This window comes from Mchenga conophoros, linkage group LG20 (assembly GCF_057382185.1).
Source record: "Mchenga conophoros isolate Kocher_MC1m ecotype Shallow Benthic linkage group LG20, M_conophoros_male_GT1.1, whole genome shotgun sequence".
NCBI lineage: Eukaryota > Metazoa > Chordata > Actinopteri > Cichliformes > Cichlidae > Mchenga > Mchenga conophoros.
Window position 1 is genome coordinate 32,711,988 of NC_140545.1, and position 21,283 is coordinate 32,733,270.

Sequence of the window (21,283 nt, forward strand, 5' to 3'; positions counted from 1 at the left end):
CGCGAGGGATGCTTTTAACTTGTGACTCAATGCAGGGTTTCCCAAGGGCTTCCCTCTCAGGTGTGAGCCAATTAACTACGCAACAGGAAGACAGGAAACGCATTAGGTAATTCAGGTCGAATTCATTGGAAGAATGCGAAACTCCGATCATAACAATGATATTCGTCGGCTTGCAAAATCCACGTCTTTCCCTTTTTTAATTATTGAGTTGCTCTAATTACACATCATATGAAATTAGTCAGCGCCACCACAGTTTCATGCTTTACTGTTTGTGATAAGGCTACAAGCGAAAAAGGCCAACTCGCTTAAACATTTTCTAATCAAAGTTTCACATCGGGGCACAGTCATGCTGTTACCCTCAAAGGGGAAACTGCATTCACCGGTCACTTAACTGGGGACGCCTCACTCGTACCAGCCTTGTGCCTGCTGAAAGTGATTTGCGATTTTGTTGTTTCTAATATCTTTGCTCATGTTAATAAATGCCATGTATATATGTTAAATATATATGTTATATATAAAATAAAGAAGTTACCTGTTTTGCAAGTTTAGCTATTTGTGACTGCGTTGTTGTACAATACCTACTTTTTAGGTTTATGATCAACCAAGCCTTTTTGGGCACATAAAATATCTTTATATGAATTCCATATTGCCGCCCTCTTGGCAGGATCTCTCTTGAAAGAAGTATTTTAACATCAATTTCACTTTTTACCAGATAAATAAAAACAATATGTAAAACTAACTGGCTGGTGATAGGAATGTTCTTTTTGATTAAAAATGGCTTGATATCATTCATGAGAGATGTGTTTGGCATTTGTTTGACAGGTTATAGGACAACAACGTCATTTTTATTTTTATTTGCAGACTGTCACTCTTTGGCACAAGACCTGGTTGAGCCCTCCGTTGTGTGCCTTAAGCACAGTCTTAATTCTTCGTGTCAAACCTCAAGATGAAGGTGACATTTATCAGAGATTGTGGTTCATATCGGCGTGATAGCATCAAATAGTTGTTGCGGCTGCTTAACCACGATGTGATTCTCCATCATCCCGAATCTCGACTTAGATCTGGTGGCTGTGGAGGCCATTTGAGTACAGTGAACTCACTGTCATGTTTCAGATAAGGCTGCTGCCATCAGCTATCAGAAGATGGGTACACGGTTAGCAAAAATACTCGGGTCGGCAGGCTGTGGGCTTTAAACCATGACGCTAAAGAGCCCAAGATGTCCCGCGCCGTATACAATACAATGAAAGAAAGACAAAAGAAAAAATCCAGGTTAGCAACAATGTTATTCAGTCTGACAATGTTCATGTCTTCCCCTTTATGGGTCGCTTTAATCGTGTAATATCAAATCATTCACAATGACCACATTTTTCACTTATTATGTGCGAAAGATTACAAGGAAAAAGACACCAACTAAAGTCTTTCTAATCAAAGTTTCACATCTGGCGAGGAAGTGAGAGTAACCTTTGTATTTCAGAGCGATAACGAGGTGAGTTCTTATTGGGCAAACTTTCCGTTTGTGTCCATGATCTGCCCCTCTTCACTACCAGAGAAAAACCAAATAGTCTGTTTTTTTTCTGAGAAAGAAAAAGTTCAGGGAAGACATAAGATATACACTTCCTTTATCTTTCCCATTTCTGTTCAACGTTATTGCGAAAACACACAAACACTAATGATTTGGTCCTGCTATTACATTTACTGACCATCTATGTGTTTATTTGTCAATTAAAAAGCTTTGGTTAGAGACTTTATTTCAGATTAGCAGAAAAATGCATTAAGCTCCTACCTCTGTCAAATAGCTCATCCTCAGCTGATAGGATAAACACATATATGGCGTTTTTGTCCAATCAAGAAAGATTAACACGACAGAGGATCCGAAAATTGCGGGTCAACCATCTCTTTCACACACTCTCTGTTGCTTTGATGTTCTCGCTGCTATGGGAGATTTCCCCCTGAACAACGTCAACATACGCTGCTATGTAAACCCCTGGATCACGCACAGTCCCACTTCTGTGTGTCCTAGTTGTTGCTGGGATTAATCACTTCTAACTTGTGGCTGCGCAGTTAAACCACGCGATGCTATAGGCACTCACTGTGACACGACCAGGGGGAGAATATAAACTGAAACCAAGCTGATTAAACTTATGATATAGGGGAAATAAACAAGAGTGTGTTGGTGTAATCAAGGCGACCGTTATTATTATTATTATTATTATTATTATTATTATTATTATTATTATTATTATTATTACTTTTAACTGTAGGGGGAGGGAGAGGACATGCCAGAAAAGGTTTGAGAACCACTCAAAAATACGGCAAAGACATGACCAATAAAAGCATAAACGTTATAGCTCCTCACTTTAGGCTTGTGAGAAAACCATATTATGCACATAATTCTTATCACACTTTGTCCAGGAATAAAAGTCCAGAAAAAGCTCCTGCTCAGGTCGTTTATAGTCGGTTTGTGCTGTTATCAAATGGTGCAGTCCTCTTTGTTATTTTCAGTAGCAGCGAACAATTACTTTTATTATCCACACTAAATATTTCGTTTAGAAATAATTTGTATGGCAATAATTATTTATTAGAAAATATTGGAACACATCCGGTAGGTGCAGGTGTTTTACCAAGGCAGTAATCCAAGATTCAAAGATATTTAGTTTAATATGATTTTTTTTAAACAAAGAAAGAAAGAAAATCGGAGGGAGTTCTTGCATTTCACAGAGTTTGCAAGTGATGGATCATAAACTCGTACTTCCACAGTTTATCGACACATGCAGGTGAAACACCACGGATACCTTTCTGTAAAAAAGAAGAGCCATCATGGTTCCATCATAACAGTTTATATTAACTGCCACATTTGATTATTTCTGCGCCATTCATTTTAATATCTTCACTTTAATTTGATACAAATGCATATTTATTTAAATATATAATTTCTTTTAACACTCCACGTTGATTTCTGATCGACTTCACTATTCACTTTCTGTGATGGCAAGCTCCACAACTCACCACTAGTTGCTTCACTTTAGTTTACTCTGCAGTCAATACTTTAAATATATTTAACTTATTGTCCAATATATTTTTTCTTTATTAAATGTATTTTTCTCCATCACACCTTCCAAGGTTTATATGGACTGCGCACATGTCAACACTGCAGGGCCAAAGTTCTGTTTTATGGTATAGTACAGCAGCTTTCTTTGGCTGAGTTACCTGGGGGTTCTGTTTCTCCTTTCCAGTTGGCAAAAGGTTTGGCAAAAGGTTTGGCAAAGGGCTGGGGGATCTGAAATACCGCTGACAGCCTCATTGGACTAAACCACATGCTTCATTGCCTCGGGGGTGTTTGGAGTTTGTTTAATTGTTTTGTGTTAATTGGTTATATGGCAACCACTTTGTTTTCCCCTTGTCTTTCATATAATTTAGCTAAGCCAGGAAGTTCCCTTGCGTCATTTCAGGTGACCAGTTTTTCTTATCTTTGTTTGAGATTTTGTTAGTGGTTATTTTGAGTTTAGTTTATTGAGTTGTCCTCTTTTATTGGTCTGCCTATTTAAGGTTTTGGCTTTGTCAATTATTTTTCATATTTTTGGATAGATAAAATCCAATTTTTGAATTAAACACATGTGTCCTATGCCTTGGTCCCTGACAAGCAGTATAAGAAATAAGCGTAAGAAATAAGAACTTTTGAAGCACAAGTAGTTCTTTAATCACCTCAATTACCCTACAAAGAGACAAGATTTATTTATTTATTTTAAATAAATGATTGCTTTTCCGTGGACACGAATTATCACTTTTCCCCTACGTCTTTAGTGTCACTGAACACGCTTTGTGGGTTGCGTCACCATGATAACATGATGATTCCCAAGTTTAAAACAAAGATTTAAAACTTGGGAATTTGTTGAATTTTAATATTCTCTAAGCCCAAGGTAGCATAGTTTTTAATTCCTAAATTTAAACAAGCGACATATTTTTAATTCATTGCGTAGTCGAATTGATACAAGCCATGTGTGAACATCTGTGTATGAGTCTAAATCCACCGCCTCCAACCTCATCATATGGAATTTTTGACATCATTTGGAAAATATTATTTTTATGTCGATGGACACAGATAAGAGTGGATTGATGAAAAGTACCTCATCTTGGGGGAAAAGGTCGTGATTATTTCCCGAAGTGCGCTGAACGGCTGGCCATCAGTGAAGTGCTAAAGAATTATTTTAAACTAATCTTTACATTGAAGAAAATCGTGTTATAAACTCTGCTTTTTATGTTAGAAACAGCCCATGTTTAATAGCAAGGTTACATATATTTCACTGAATATAATTTACACATTTATCCCAGCTGTAGATAAAGAAATACCATATTTTGAATTATTATTAGCTGTTTTTAATATTGCAAATTTGATTTGACATAGCAAACGATAATTGAAACTATCAGGATGAGTAATCACTGGCAAATCCCAACGAAAAACAACCAAAACATGATGTTAACACTTTCATTGACTTCAATATGTTCATATTTCCAGAAATGCCTCATGCAATACAGCTACTGGCTTTGACTGGCTTTGTTTGTTAATGTTTGTTCATGACCTTATGATATAAAATTAGCCTGAATTGTCATTACACCCATGATGGCATGGAAATTTGAGTATAGAGAAAAAAAACCTTTTAATTGTCACCTTTCTGATGATGAAATAAACAATGCGTAATTTTAAAATTTCCCTTGAACTCTGGCATACCTTAATCTGATGGAGCGTTTTCGCAGTTACCATAGTGACCATAGTAACCCAACATTCACAGCTATGAGAAATTTAGAATCAATCAGTTAGTCTAACCCCGCTAATTGGATGTCTTATCACCGTGGGAAGAAGCCGGAGTACCCTCAAAGAAAACACGCAAACTCTATATAAAAGGAACCCGACCTGAGTCGAACTCAGGAACTCACAAACACACACGGGAGTTCACGGTGCATTCACGTATCATGCGGCGCTAGGGTTAGAGAGCTAGCCATACAAAGAGAATAATTGATGTTAGTATTAGATTAATATATATATTTTTAGCGCTGTCAAGTTAGCTGTCAAGATAACTGAGATGTTTGAAAACAACTCCAAAAGGACCTATAAATCTCATGTGCTTGTGTTTTTGTCAGTGAAAAACATAAACTATGAACTATGATTAATAAGATAATTTACTAGTGTTTTACTGAATGACTAGCTAAATCAACTTAAAGACTTAATGAATAGGCCTACTGTACTCTTAAAATGAAATGTGCGTCTGGCATAACAACGGAAGCCTACGCTCCAGCGCGGTTCCTAAACGCACCAGAGGTGCCCCGGAAACGTTTTCCAGTATCCGTGTGTTTGTTGTTGTGAATGAAGTGTGAGCATGGACACCTTTGCAGTTCAGGCTTAGGTAGGTGATTACCTTAAATCGGTATATTTTTAAGTTTAAGAAATGGGTGGGCCTGTTTAGTATTACAGGTATCGTACAGTTTAGCATGAACAATTCAGGTTAGCCACAACGCTGCTAACATTAGCTAATTTAGATACAGGACACAAACAGCGTTCAAACACGGCTGAATTAGACAATACTCTTGTGTGTGAGATATTTTATTTTACTTTTTAGATTATCTACCCTATTTATGTTTTAGAAATGGATACCAGAGAATCGTCTTTCGGGTCTTTCCCCCTGTTAGCTTACAAACGCGAACTCTAAAGCTACGTCAAAGCTAGCATCAAAGCTGCAGGATGTTTTTGCAGATTCTCAGTAATCCAGGTCATTGTAGTAGCGCCTGCTTTTAGGACTACTGGACTTCTTCTTAGGTTTTTTAAGATGTTTCACCTCTCATCCGAATTCCTTCTCCAACTCTAAAAGTATGATGGGATATTAAGTCAGTGTTAAGTCAAAGAAACAACCTCAGATTTTAACCAAAAAGAAATAAAACAAGACTACCGTCTTGGAAAAGGAAAAACTCGAAAGAACCTTCTCCAAGCCTAACATCCTAACATTAGAGCACTTCAGACCCAGCAACAAAAATACAAAGACAAACTGGTTCCAATCCAACACCTTAACATGACCCCGGTGTCACTATTAACATGCGTTGGCGTTTCTCTTTAGGTTGATTTAACTGAATCCATGATGAACTTTGACGGTCTTGACCCTGGGATGGGTGAATACTCAGCCAGCCTTCATGGAACTCTAGATGCAGGCCTGGAACCCTCCATGGACCCACACCTAAACCCAAAACTACTCCAGGGTGTGGAGCTATACCCAGAGGGACAGGCTGTGACCGTCCCGGAGCCTGTACACCTGATGGAGGGGATCTTTTCTGAGCTGCACAGTGTAGTTTCAGAAGTTGGCATCCCTGTCACTGCAACACATTTTGACCTGCAGGAGGAAATGCTCTGGATGGGAAACCACAGAGTGAGAACCAGAATTATATTGGAGGACAGATCGTTTCGTCAGCCGTTACACTTTGTAATATTCCTTTTTTGTGTTCTATTAAGGGTCATGTAACATCATTCTTTGGACCAACAATGGCACGCTACTCTTCTTTCCAAGTCCACGCAACCGATGACATCCGACATATTCAGAGTTTGGAAACAGGCGTGCTGGTCCTCTCTAAATGCAACCTGAGATGTTACACTCGTGGAGGTCTCGTCATGTTTGATTATCCGTAAGAGTTTACTTTTACATTGATTGTTGATATGTTGCACAATATTGGTGAGAAATTAGAGAAAATACAACATTAAGTGTCCTGGTGAAGTTTTCTGCAAAAATACAGAAGAAACACTGTCAGTAGATATTATTGTGAATCCTACCTATCTTAAATAGGGGTGTGTTTTTCCTCTATGTTTTTGTGCTCATAGTGATTGTATATGACATGGAGATATGAAAATATTTTTACGGTTATGGAATTAATGGCCATTTTTGGTGCTTTGCAGGATGGAGGAAGGAGCTGATATGCACAGCCTCCTCATGACTGATAACAACACGCTGCTCATGGGTGGATTGCAAAACTATGTGGCTGAAGTTGACCTGAATACAGTCCAAGAAACTCAAAAAGTAAGACATCAGGCTTGCATTTATCAAGCCTGATATAAGCATAGACCACTGGCACAACATAGCACTTCACAGCGAGTGTCTGACTGTCTGCTGTTTTGGTTGTACTTCCAGTTCACAGTGGAGGTACCTGGAGTGGCAATAATGCGTCAGACCAATCGTTTCTTCTTCTGTGGACACACTTCTGGCAAAGTAAGTCTCATATGATTATATCAGTTTTGAAAAAATATATTTGTTTGTTTTACATGACTCTCACATTTACCCTCCGTTCAAAACAGGTGACCCTTCGTGACTTGCGTACCTTTAAGATGGAGCATGAGTTTGACGCATTTTCTGGCAGCTTGTCAGACTTTGATGTTCACGGAAACCTTCTGGCTGCATGTGGATTCTCCAGCCGAGGCCTGAATGGGTTGGCATGTGACCGTTTCCTCATGGTGTATGACCTCCGCATGATGCGTGCTGTAACCCCCCTTCAGGTGCATGTGGATCCCCTCTTCTTGCGCTTCATTCCTACCTACACGTCACGGCTTGCAATCCTCTCACAGACAGGTATGAACTAAAGAGTCTAGTCAATTTTAGAGTTCTTTAGTCTGATTGCTTGTTAGTTTCCTTGGTTTGTTTGGTCAACACAAGTGAAATACCAAGAAATACCAAGACGAAATTTCGTCATTACAGTCAAATGTATTTTTTTCTCTTTGTAACTATGGTATCATAAGTGAAAAGGGGTTGAGTCTTTTTCCCACCTGGAGTATGTTGTCCAGCTCTTAGTGCTATAGAAGAGTGTGCTCATGACACAAGCAATGTACACAATTATTTTCATTTTAATGCTGTACAGTGAGGCCAGCAAGAGCTGTTGTGGCATTCCTGATGTGTTTGTTCCTCTTTCCAGCTGTTGCACAGGACCTCATGCAATGACTGTAGTTTTCTGGTCTTGTATGGTTTTAAGAGCTAAAGCAGAACACTTTGATGATAGGAGTCATCATTTAGTTTTTATATATTATCATTAGGAAAGTCAATAACAAAACTGACATCTGATAAGTAGTTTACCGCAGTCTCTTATGCTTCCAAAAACTGGTACATGTAGCCGGGCAACATGGTTATGTGGGGGTTAGCGCTAGTCCTGGATATGAATCCGCCTTCTGGCCAGAGTTTGCATTCTCTGTGGCTCCCTCCTGCAGTTCAAAGACATGCAGTTAGTGGCATTAGGTTATCTGGTGATTCTCAGTTGACCATAGGTGTGAATGTGAGTGCAAATGGTTGTATGTCTCTCTGTGTTGGCCCTGCAACAGTCCGACAGCCTGTCATCCTATGATAGCTGGAATATGCTCCAGCCCCGCTGCCTCGTGATCCTGAATTGAAAGTGCAAGAGAGTGGATGGATGGTACATTTAGCTTCATTATAACCGCCTGTATTCTCTCTTTTTCCAGGTCAGTGCCAGTTCTGTGAGCCCACCGGCCTTGCCAACATGGCAGATATTTTTCACGTCAACACAGTGGGCCAGTTGCTCATGAGTTTTGACGTGTCAACAAGCAAACAAGCCTTAGCCTTTGGGGATTCAGGGGGATGTGTGCACCTTTGGTCCGATGCTCCAGAAGTTTCATTCAACGACTACTCACGGGAGACGGAATTTGCCCTGCCCTGCCTCGTGGACACACTGCCTCAGCTGGACTGGAATCACGACCTGCTGCCCCTCTCTCTGATCCCCATGCCGCTGACGAGCACTGAGCCTCTGCTGTCAGACTGGCCCACTGCCCTGGCTACACCCAGCCCCAGGTAACACAATTATTAACAGTATATACAAAACTGTTGTACTTAAATTAAAAACAAATAAGTCACCAAAAACTGAACTGAAACACACACTCTGGAAAGTAACTCGGATAGAAAACCAAACTGTTTTTGTCTTTAAAAGTTCATCAGGGTCACTATAGTTTATCTCAAACGAACTCCACATTACACTGTCACACTTCTCAAAATACAAAGAAATACATCAAAGGCAGAAAGTGGTTCCAAAAAATACACTATTGCCAAGACTTTAAGTTCCCAGCTGTTTTAGGAATTTATTTAGCCTCGGTGGAAAATTAAACTATAGGTTTATGACGTGTTTTTAAGAAATTTACATTTTCATCAGGAACCTGTGGGCTCGGGGCTGGATGCCACAGACAGAATAAGGAAGTTGGAAAGAATTGAGAGACAGAGTAAAGCATTGTTGACTTCAGTTTTTTAAGGATCGTTTTTCTTTACCAAAAAAAAAGAAGAAAAAAAGTTTTTAAACAGTGTGGAGAAATATCAAACATTTTCAAGCTTTTCTGAATTTATATGGTAAAACCAAACCAGGAAAGAGAAGCTGGATCAGTGGAGATGTACGATCTCATGCATGACATAACTGTTCATACCATAAACATATTACTTGACAATCTGGAAGTGGTTAATTTCTCTTCTCTGCAGTCATAGTTGATAACATTACCTATGAAAATGATGACATCTGTATTTGAAGCTATATATTACACACTTTATGTGAAGGGACAGAGACACGCCATATTTTATGACACTAATTAAAACATGTAAACTATGGCTTGAAATTGGTTGGATTTCGTGTTCAGATTTTGTAAAGTTTGTGATGCAGTTTTTTTTTGGTTTTTTTTTTTTTTTTGAACGAATATATTAATTTACTCCTGTTTCACTATTAAAGGCACTTCAGAATGAGAAGCATGGCTTGTAGCTGCCCCTTCCCCCTTTTCCCCTTAACTGCTTTACAATCTAAAACGTGTGGGGTTTTTTTTTTTGGTTTTTGTTTTTTTCTTCTTTTTTTTTTAAACAGACGAGCCCCTCCGGTGGACCCAGAAATCCTCCGCACTATGAAAACTGTTGGCTTCATTGGTTACGCAGCAAATCCTCGTACCCGCCCCAGGAACCAGGCATGTGAAGAACTTGGTTATGCTAATTTAAATGGGGAAAAAAGATTTTTAATTGTCCTTCTTCACAAAATCCTAACAATCCTTCTATTTTAAGGTTGAAAACCAGTTAAACACATGGTTTTTAACATAATTTAACATTTTTTTGTGGTCCCTGTTTTGGTTTCAGGTTCCTTATAAGATTAAAGATGTGGAGCCTGATTATGATAATTACAACCAGGTCCCTGAGTCACCAATAGGACGTGATGAAGAGCCACATCTTTACATGGTGCCCAAAAAGTATAGAAAGGTTGGACTTTATTTCATTCTCGTTCTCATATAGAGATGAGATTTATTGTTGACGTATCACAATCTATAAAGTTTTACTGTAAATTTAGATTTCCAAAACACGTGATGAAGATGTCTTTGTTCTGCTTCAGGTCACAATTAAATACTCTAAACTTGGATTGGAGGACTTTGACTTCAAACATTACAACAGGACCTTGTTTGCTGGCCTGGAGCCACACATTCCCAATGCCTACTGTAACTGCATGATCCAGGTAAGAGACTGAAGATTTACAATGTGTTTGGTAAAAATTTATTTTTTTGATATGAGACATCATCAAGAGTTGCTCTCTGGTTTTTTGTCTTAGGTGTTATATTTCCTGGAGCCGATTCGCTGCCTTGTTCAGAATCATTTGTGCCAGAAAGAGTTTTGTTTGGCCTGTGAGCTCGGCTTCCTCTTTCACATGTTAGATTTGTCACGAGGAGATCCATGTCAGGTAAGTTTTTTCATTCATTTCTCTGAAATAACGATTCAGCCTCTTGGGAAATACAGAACCCTTAAATTGAATCCTCATTTCTTTGCAACTGGACAATAATTTATTATGTAGCTTTCCCAAAGTACCATCTCCTATCATCTTCCTCAAGGCCAGTAACTTCCTCAGAGCATTTCGAACCATCCCTGAAGCCTCGGCGTTGGGCCTGATCCTCTCAGACTCGGACGAGCAAACGGGGAAGGCTAGGCTTGGTCGCTTAATCCAAAGTTGGAATCGTTTCATCCTCACCCAGCTTCACCAGGAGACACAGGAGCAGGAGGGTCCGCAAGCCTACAGAGGTGCTAGCAGCAGGTATAATACATCAGTCTGGATGTGTTCTAGGCTGCTTAGAGAAAGAGCCCTGGGTCTGTGGGTTTCCTCTGGAGCTGGTGTTTCTTCCATCCTTAACATGGTTACTTTACACTTCCCGTCACTGTGGCCTTGGCCAAAGCACACACATATGGGTGTTGTGCCTGGGGACCAATGCTTGGAAATAGTTCAATTGTTATGTTGTCATTATCCTTTGAGAAATTCTCTTTCTGAGTGTGGTGATTGTTCGATAAAGACAACCACATCAAAAAAGGCATCACAATTACAGACATAATTACATACATCTAACAATTAAGTGACAGTAACATTACAAAACACCTCATATCACCTGGATTTATTTAACATCCAGTTTATTGTTACGTGAGACTGTATAAAAGATCAGACGAGTACCTTGACAGGAACTTGTACCTCTGTTGAGAGAAAGTGAATCATTTGCAGGATTCCTTACTCTTTCCCCACCGCTAGTCACTCACAGAGCAAAAACTGCTCTGAGTCTAGAAAGCCCTGCAGTCTTACTGAACATATTTCCAGTCTTATTAAGTTTGTTTATAAAAGTAGAAACCGTTTAAAAGATAACATCTGCGTAACAAATGTGACTGCTCTGTGTTTGTGTTGCAGTTGTCTGGGCTCCTCTGGTGAGTCTGTCATTGGAAAGCTGTTTGGTTGTGAAGTTGAGAACAGTAGTTTGTGTCGCTGTGGCAAAGAAACGGTCCGCTCCTCCCTCACGCTGCTCTTCACCATGCATTACCCCGAGCAGAACACTCAAGGTCAGTTTGAGAGCACTGAGGTGTGCATTTCACACTCATAATATCTCCTCTTTCTTACACGTGTATATATATATCATATGCTTACATTTAAAAATAATAATAATAATGATAATTTTATCTTATCAGTTTCCAATATATGTTTTTTTAATCCTGTATTTAGAAATTTAATTATCTTCCTCTGTATATCCTTTTCCAGAGCTACTATATTTTATTGTTCTGTATTTGTAGCTTTAAATATTTGAATGTCCTCCATTACAGATGGGTAGTTTTAATGTTGAGTGAGCAGTAGGCTATATCTGTTACCAGTATATTCATTTGACTCTGATATTTTTCAGAAAAAACAATAAAGGAGTATGACTTTGCTGAGATCCTGAAGAAAAGCATCTGCCTGGAGCAGAGCACTCAGGCATGGTGTGAAAACTGTGAGAAGTATCAGCCCACAGTGAGTTACAGCTTTTATTCACTCATATTGTCAATACATAACAGATTGTTAGCCATGCTGCAGAGTGATAGTGTGTTTGTGTTACACTGTAGGTGCAGACACGAAACATTCGATGTCTACCAGATGTTTTGGTGATAAACTGTGAGGTGAACAGTGCTAAAGAGGCTGAATTCTGGAAGGTTCAGGCCGAGGTAAGCGACATTGATTCTGTCATTAAAAAGATAAAAATTAAAACCAAGATGGTCTTCTTCAACTTGTTATTAATTATATGAATGTTTTTTATAGTATGCTTTCAATAAAGCCAAGCAGAAAGAGAAACCAGCAAAACCTAAAGAACCACCTCCCATGCCCACTGAGTGGTGCTTAGAGTAAGTAGAGTAAGACCCCTTTTCATTTTAAAGAAATAGTCTCTCACACACACACACACACACACACACACACACACACACACACACACACACACACACACACACACACACACACACACACACACACACAGCTGTACATTGGAAGGAGCACTTTGAGAAGCCTTAGGGGTGTCAAACATAAGGTTTGGAGGCCTTAGTTGGGCCAGAATGAGCTTGACAAAGACTCCAATCTGGTCCGGTAGACAACTTTGGAAAAATGAAGGTAGGTATAAATTATTGGACTTTTAACTGTGTTTGTTGTGTTATAGTTTTTCCTCCCGATAAAGACCTTCCCCTGTGTCCATTCATACTACACCAAAGTAGTGAGGATTGGATAAACAATTAAATGACAGAAAAGTTTCAGTAGGAAAAAAAGAAACATCAAATATGGGACAGTCTTTTGGCACTGAGCTATCAGATCTTTTTCTGTAATTTTCTACATTGATCATGGAGAAAAACTGAAATGTGCTGTTGAAATTGCACTTCTTTATCTTAAATTGTGATTAAATATGTTGTTGAACTTTACACTTTAAACTTTGTGCAGTGGGGAGGAGATTTGCGGTATGGAGGGCATCACCTTTGACACTCGCACAGAGGATCTGCGGCACATCTGGATCCCCGCCACTCTCAAGATGTCCATCAGCAAAAGTCAAGGACTAGAGATCAGCAGGTGGTCTGAGACCGAGGAGGTGAGGCCTTTAGAGCTTCTTGAGCTAACAATAATTTGAAATAATTTCAGTCTGTAATTTTCCTCCCTGTCCACTCACTGCAGTATCCCTGAGCAGTAAATCTGCTGGCCACACTTAGACATTGTTTTATTGAGCAACTTTGCTGCACTTTTTTCCCCATTACATTTAGTAAGACATCTTTATTCTTTCTTTGTTAAATTTATATCTCTTATTTTGTTTTACTGTACACACACACTTCATTATATTATATATTATGTAACTTTTTATATAGTTTTTTTACAACCCCTGACAAACTGACACCTTATTGATGAGAGAGGGATTTGCACATCCCTTTGATCCAGGGATCTGTTTCATGTTCCAAGGCTAACTGCTATCAGGGCAGGGATAAGAGACTAAGAGAGATGTAGAAAATCCACATTGCCGGGCACTGAGCGGGGCAAAACCTGTAAACAGATCTGCCCCTCTATGGACCCACCACATGCAGGGAGAGACGCTGGGCTCAGGTGCAGTGTGACCTGGGTATCAAGGTATCAAGAAAAGACAGGGGCTTGGATATGTTGACTCGAAGCATCACTGTCTGTTCATTGGGATGTGGAATGTTCCCTCACTGGTGTGGAAGAAACCTGAATTAGTGCAGATGTAGCTGGGGTGGGTATCTGCTTTGGGAAGCTCAGAATAGCATCCCTTTTTTTTGGTTCTGCGGGCTTCATCTGAGTGAGACTGTTAGCATGTACTGGTGTGGTTTGCAGTCAAGTGGGAAACAGCTGGTATAAGCACCTCCAAGTCACCTATGGTTATTACCAAAAGTGTTAGTTGAGGTGAATGGGTGTAGTCCGGGATGTCTCAGAAACCATTGAAAACATTATATATCTCATCTGGCCTGCTCTCCCATCTGGGGACTTCAGGAGTAACTGGAGAGTATTAGGGGAAAATCTCTGGAATAACCTGCTGCCATATTATTATTTTTTATATATAGCATTTAGCTATATTTTATTTCAATTTTTAGATAATTTTAAACCATTATTGTCTTTAACTTAAGAGTTTTAGATCTCTAACCCCTGTATTTATTTTACTTCATTTTTTTTTCTGTTCATTTGTGCTCCTTTCTGTTTTGGTTTTTTTTAAACAAAAACAGAAAGATTAGAGTTTGAGTTACTGAGATATTCTATTTTAACGGTTATTTATCTTAAATTGGGTGTACTGTTTTGGCTGCTGTAACAGCATGTGGTTAAAAAAAAAAGTTTATCTTCTCTTTATCTCGTACTTTATCTGTTACTAGTTAAGTGCTGCTGAAGAGGCGGAGGGAGCTTCTCTGTATGACTTGGTGGTCACGGTGCCGCACATCCTGGATGCTCGCACGGGTGGTAATCTGGTTGCACACATTAAAGTGGGTGAGACCTACCATCAAAGAAAAGAGGTGCGTTAGTCTTAGATAAGAAATTGCAGTCTGAGATAAACTCACTTTGAAAAGTTACATTTTTAACATTTAAAATGATTTTATTATTTCAGGGAGTCACACACCAGCAGTGGTACCTTTTCAATGACTTCCTCATTGAACCGATTGATAAAGTAAGGATTTTACTGCTTATTTATTTTTGCTAATGTAAACGTGTGCAGTCACCTAAAGCTATTTATTATTTTATCTGTTGATTTATTGTTTTTGTTTTCAGACTGAGGCTGCACAGTTTGATGTGAGCTGGAAAGTGCCAGCCATTCTGTATTACGCTAAGAGAAACTACCACACCAAATACGACCTCCGCAGTAAGTTTCAGCATAATAAATCTGAAGGTTTTCTTTTTATTGATCTAACTGCTCATGCTCTGCTGTTTGCCTCAGTTAAAAATCCCATAGATGCTAGCGTGCTGCTCACAGAGGCGTCACTGGCTCGGAAGCAGAGGAAGACACATGCCACTTTTATCCCTCTCATGGTCAGTGAGATGCCGCAGGCTGGTGATCTGGTGGGGCTGGACGCTGAGTTTGTAACACTCAATCAGGTAACTCTAACCACAATACCACTGTGTGAAGTAGGGCTGCCACGATTTGTCGACTAGTCACGATTACGTCGACTATCAAAATCGTCGACGACTGATTTAATAGTCGACGCGTCGTTTGAAGCTTTGTAAGAGGAATAAGTGGCAGGATTTAAGAGTGTAATAACGGACTGAAACAGAAGATGGCAGCATTGCATGTACAAGGATGTCAGCTACCGTTAAACCCCGAAGAAGAAGAAGAAGAAGAAGCAGCAGCTGTGTCCCAGAATTCATAGCGCAGCCCAGCTCAGTTTCCAACAATGGCGGCAGCTAGTTAGTTTTAATATTACTCTTATTATTCTTTCTGGGTCACAAAATAAACGTTTAACATATTTTCAGGTGAGAATGTAGCTGTGTAAACCTCAAATATCTGCTCAGTTTACCAGGACACCACATATTTTCAAAAGCGCTCCGACGTTTTCAGAGACGTCTGTTACCCACTAGCTCGTTAGCGAGCCGGGGGCTAGGCTCACTAGCGCTGTGAGAACACCGGACTCCCCGCAAATCGTTTTCAAACCCACCGCCGTCTTTCGCTACTCAGGTTAAATATATATGAGTCACTTAGATAACTTAAAATGTTATTGTTTGGCTTTTTTTTTAGTATTTTATTTGTTCCTGAGTAAATCAGTTTGTCTGAGATTAAAGTTATAGTTTTTACACAGCTGAATAAACTTCAAGCAGACAGCTGATTATCAGAAGTGTGAGATGCTCCAGAATATACTCCAGTGTCCTGTTATATTTTAGATAGCAAGGAGTTTATTAAACTTCACCGAAACAATCTGCAAATTTCATTAAAATTTAATAAACTATCATCTTGTCTTTATTTTTAGTTAGCACAGACCTTACACACTTAAAGCTGTAAGCTAATGATAGTTATATAAAAGCAGATGCTGCTGGTGCAATAAGCTGTAGTTTTACGTCTAATGGATGATGATCTGATTAGTCGACTAATCGCAAAAATAATCGGTGACTAGTCGACTATCAAAATAATCGTTTGTGGCAGCCCTAGTGTGAATACATTACCCTGTAAAACACTTGTAACCACATTAATCGGGTTGTCGTTGCTTGCTTTACCGTATTAAAAGATCCTTCCTCTTCATTCCGCATACTTCTGCTTTGTGTGGCTTTGAATTTTTTTTCTGATTTTGGATGAATTTAATTCAAAACCCATTCAAGTTTTATCCACCCACTCCATTACAACATTCCCCATCTTAAAGGAGAACTATTCTAACCATAATGCACTGGTGTTAACTTGAAACTGAAAATAATATATTGTGTGGGATTTCAAAGGAGTGAAATTGCCAGATATTTGTCACATTGTTTTGTGGTTAGTGTAAACACTTTGATAATAAAGAGGAATCCATGGGATTAAACCACTTCTGCTTTTCCTGTAGCAGTGTGACTTCAAAGCGCAGTGTACTCTTTGAAGTTTTTGTTTGGAGTTGTTTACCTGCGAAAAGCTGACAATAAAGTCTACACAAATCTCCATGACATGGAAATTTACAGTGACCTGGAGACATCAGGCCCTTTTTAATCATGATCTGATTATGATTTGTATCGTCTTATGTTAAACCAAATAACTAAAAAAAAAATTGCTTCCAGGTTGAAATCTATAACACTAAATATTAAGTATTACCTGTAGCTGATGACCTGGTTATGAGGAAAAAGTGTTACAGAAAGAATAGGATTAGAAATGAGTTCATCAGAGGGGCTGCTCAGCCACGACAAAGTTAGACAGGCAAGACTGAGGTGGTTTGGACATGTGCAGAGGAGGGATGGTGGATATATTGGACAGCCTGGTGGAAAAGAGGAAGGCCACAGAGGTGGTTTATGGATGTAGTGAAGGAAGACATGGTGGGTGTTATGGGTAGGGTGAGATGGAGGTGACCCCTAAAGCCTGCCGATTGAAGAAGAAGGTGGGAAGACATAATCTTTCATGATAAAAAAATATTATAGACATTTACAGGGAGCTCTTTGTCACAACAGACTGGTCATAATGGTTAACTCATGAAACTAATCCAGGTGTCCAGTTAATAAGGTTAGTAATCTGTGCTCTCCTAGGTTAGACTGTGTTAAATGGAATGCTTTTTACCCATAAGCAGTAAAAAGCTGATGTATTATCGTGAAAAGGTACTGGGTTCGAGTCCACTGACAACCTGGAGTCTTTCTAAAGTAATCTTGTTGTTATTAAACCCAACTCTTTAATGTGTGCGTCTGCAGGAAGAAGCAGAGCTACGCAGTGATGGCACCAAATCAACCATTAAGCCCAGTCAGATGTCTGTGGCCAGGATCACCTGTGTGAGGGGTCAGGGGCCCAACGAGGGGGTCCCCTTCATCGATGACTACATCTCCACTCAGGAGCAGGTGAGAAGCTGCAGAGAGTATGATTACATAATGTTTAAAGGATCCACCTGCTAACTGGTCAATTTGTTCTTCCAGGTGGTCGACTATTTGACACAATACTCTGGCATCAAACCTGGAGACCTGGATGCCAAAATATCGTCTAAGCATCTGACCACTCTGAAGTCAACCTACCTAAAGTTGCGCTTCCTCATTGACACAGGAGTTCGCTTTGTAGGTCACGGCCTACAGAAAGATTTTCGTGTCATCAACTTACTGGTATGTTGTTGCTATAAACTAGTGTGTATAATTTAGAGCTCAGTAAAGTCAAATTTAGTCATCTCACAACTTTTAGAGTGATTAGATGTGATTTTTAAGGTTTTTCTTTTGTTTTTTAAGGTTCCAAAAGATCAAGTTGTTGATACTGTCCATCTCTTCCATTTGCCCCGCAAGAGGATGATTTCTCTTAGATTTCTTGCCTGGTATTTTCTCGGTAAGTCAAGGTTAAAATATAGAGCTTACTGTAAAAACAAACAAATCAAAAAATGTACAAAAAACAAAGGTTAGTAGTTAACACATTTGGCGATGCCGTGGTGCAAGGGACCAGCTGACATTAGCATTTTCTACAAAAGCCCATGAGCCTTACCTGCAACTCACGTCTATGTACAGCATTAAAGTCTTTGCATTCAATGATCTTCAGACATACAGATGAATGCCTCAAAAAATAATCCTGTACTTTTTATTTAATTAAATTAACTAATTCAAATATGTGTGAGTTTTCCTTTAAATCTTGAAGTCTTAAACCAACCAATCAAAAAATTAATAAATTAATAAATAAAATCACAACTTCCAACATACACACAGTGTAAAAAAATCCCAGATGGTAGCAGATTACAGTACACTGATGTATGAGTGTCGGAGACCTTTCTGTCAAGGTTATAGACACATTTCAAGCTGAAACACTTAAAAATGTATAAAGATAATCATTTTATTTCACTCGTTATCAATAAATGTAATTCTCTTCTGAAATCTGAAGATAACAGTTTACCTTAACTCATTTCTGATTGTTTTCTTCTTGATGTCCACAGACCTCAACATCCAGGGGGAAACCCATGACAGCATAGAGGATGCACGCACTGCCCTGCAGCTGTACAGGAAGTACCTGGAGCTGAGTCATGGCGGCGGGAATGATGAAGTGAGGAAGGTCCTTAAGGGACTCTATGAAAAAGGGCGCCAACTGGACTGGAAAGTCCCGGAATCGGACACAGGAGATGGTCAAGGTAGCCCAAAAAGTACGAGACTGCGCTGAAGTAGACGCAGACTGATTTTGACGTCGTGTGAGTTTAGATGACAGGGGTTAATGAGAGACATTGTGAATGGATTGAATGCACTCTCCTTCCTTCCACAGGTGCTGCTGTGTTTCCCTCTGTGATGGGGCTGTGAGCAACACCGTGACCGGGAGATTCTCTTGCTTATTTTCTTCAGATGTGTCACATTTTATACTCGTTTGCTTTGTGTACAGTTTTCATGCAGGTATGTCTGCATCTGTAAACAGACTGAGTCAGTGACTGATCATTTTTAGTCATGAATAAATTTGGGCTTTTTAGGTCAAAGGTTTTCAAAAAAATTGGTTTGTATTTTATCTTTTTGAAACATTAAATAAAAAAGATTTTTGTTGCTGTAAACGAACGCATCCTGAGCGTGTAAGATGCTTTTTTTATACCGGGAAGTGGGAAATGTACCGTAGTTTTCGGGTCATAAGCCGCTACTTGTGAACACTGCGGCTTATACTGACATGCGGCTAATGCATTTTTTTTTTTTCATGTGGCCAAAAACATTTTGCCTGGTAACAGTAGACCAATAAAATTGATAAGTAGTGTATATATACGGTATATATTTTTACCGGTTGTTAAGAGATGTTTTAATGTTGTTTGTGCACTGTTCCGTAAAAAAACCATAAGAAACGTAATTTGTGTGTTACTGATACGTACGTATACTTAAAGGTAGCCGTGTTACAGGCGCTGTTCGAGGAAAAAAAGCATTTGCAGTATGTATTTTTGTATGTTACCATAACGTTTATGTTACCTTACGGATTAAATTAAACTTTAAAAATCCTCACATGTAATATTTCTGTGTAAATATCTTTTATTACAAGTGAATTAAAATCCGGTGCGGCCTGTACAAGTATGAAATTGATTTTCTTTCTAAAATTAGAGCATGCGGCTTTTAATCAGGTGCGCTCTGTAGTCCGGGAATTACGGTACATGAATACTTGTCAATCTTGATTAAAATCGAATAACCCAAACTCTGTGACTGTTCAGAGAAATCTATTTACATCTAACAATGACTTTAGTTTGGTCTTTTCCCTATCCTTCTGTGAAATCTGCTATCATTGTTAATTTTCCAGGTAACTTCTGGAAAATAATTTAAATGATTTCTTACAAATCTCAATGCAGAACTATTTTTTCTTTTCCTGTTTTAGTACAGTTTGTTCTGCTAAAGTATGAAAAAATGTATTCAAATGCAACTGTGACCAGAGAGCATTTCCAAACACAATGGATCACTGAAGTTAGTCAATACCAATAAGCTAAAACTACATTACATCACATCTGGCCCCTCCACCTTTTTGTCTGGATTTGTCAGAATTAGTTGTGATTTAAATAAAGTGAAGTTTCATTGCCTTTGTTCCCTCATGCAGAAAAAAACAAAAAGGGTACCCTGTCTAGTTGGACTCCTTTTCAAGTTTCAGACGTGTGTTGTGTTAGCTGATCTACTACAGAAACATCTTCCCTCTAAACTTCTCGTTTTTTAAACAAACCAAGACCTGGAAGCATCAAATATTTTAACAGCAGTTACTGGAAAACTGATTTGTAGATTGTTTTTGCTGTTACATTAAATTCAATTCTATTTTATTTTTTCAGTGCCAAATCACAACAACAGTCGCCTCCAAAACAAACAAAACACGGGGAAGGAGCACCACCCAAACCAAGAATAATTTTACTGATAAGTGGCTTCTGGAGCTTTAAAGACGACCGCGAGTCACTTACTTAGACATATATAGCTTAACTTTAATTTCGTGGAAATGTGCGTCATAAAGATCGCTCGTATAAAATCATGGGTCCGATGTCATTAAAAAGGAAAAGAAAAAAATTATAGATTGCTATAATTGTAGATAAAACATCTCTTGAAGAAGGGCAGGTTTTTAAACATTACATGGCCTGACCCAGTCAGGCGGTGATCAGATCCCAGCAGCGACCTGCTTGGAAAAACTCCGTTTTGATTGGTGAAGCGCTCTAAATCACATTTAAATGTAACGGTGCCCCCTGCTGGACAATCTGTGAACTCTTAACGTTTCCACAGGGGTGTTTTAAAATATGGATTTATTGAATGCCAAAGGATTGTAGGACATTTTCTCAAAATTTCCTCATTCTTTAAGAGCCGTTTGGCATCTTTTAAAAGGACCTGCGGTTTGTAGCATAAGAAAGGTCTATGATGTACATCTTGAAATTCCCCAGTCACT

The 21,283-nt window shown here is 39.0% G+C and overlaps 1 protein-coding gene across 2 annotated transcripts; it reads left to right on the top strand.

The window, feature by feature from the left end:
* The first annotated feature begins 5,119 nt into the window (after positions 1-5,119).
* Positions 5,120-20,219, top strand: pan2 (poly(A) specific ribonuclease subunit PAN2). 2 transcript variants are annotated; one of them, XM_085260880.1, is made up of 26 exons: positions 5,120-5,399; positions 6,105-6,410; positions 6,494-6,663; positions 6,932-7,052; positions 7,164-7,241; positions 7,328-7,598; positions 8,477-8,822; positions 9,868-9,964; positions 10,131-10,250; positions 10,381-10,500; positions 10,594-10,722; positions 10,871-11,070; positions 11,707-11,855; positions 12,191-12,297; positions 12,390-12,488; positions 12,583-12,665; positions 13,249-13,393; positions 14,673-14,810; positions 14,903-14,962; positions 15,064-15,154; positions 15,230-15,387; positions 17,644-17,787; positions 17,863-18,042; positions 18,163-18,256; positions 18,852-19,043; positions 19,172-20,219. In XM_085260880.1, the coding sequence occupies exons 2-26, from the start codon at positions 6,123-6,125 to the stop codon at positions 19,204-19,206; spliced, it is 3,615 nt and encodes a 1,204-aa protein (XP_085117006.1). In that variant the 5' UTR covers positions 5,120-5,399; positions 6,105-6,122; the 3' UTR covers positions 19,207-20,219. The 2 variants fall into 2 exon arrangements, with proteins under 2 accessions (XP_085117006.1, XP_085117004.1); XM_085260878.1 differs by having other exon boundaries at positions 5,121-5,399; positions 18,852-19,055; positions 19,172-20,218.
* The last annotated feature ends 1,064 nt before the right edge of the window (positions 20,220-21,283 follow it).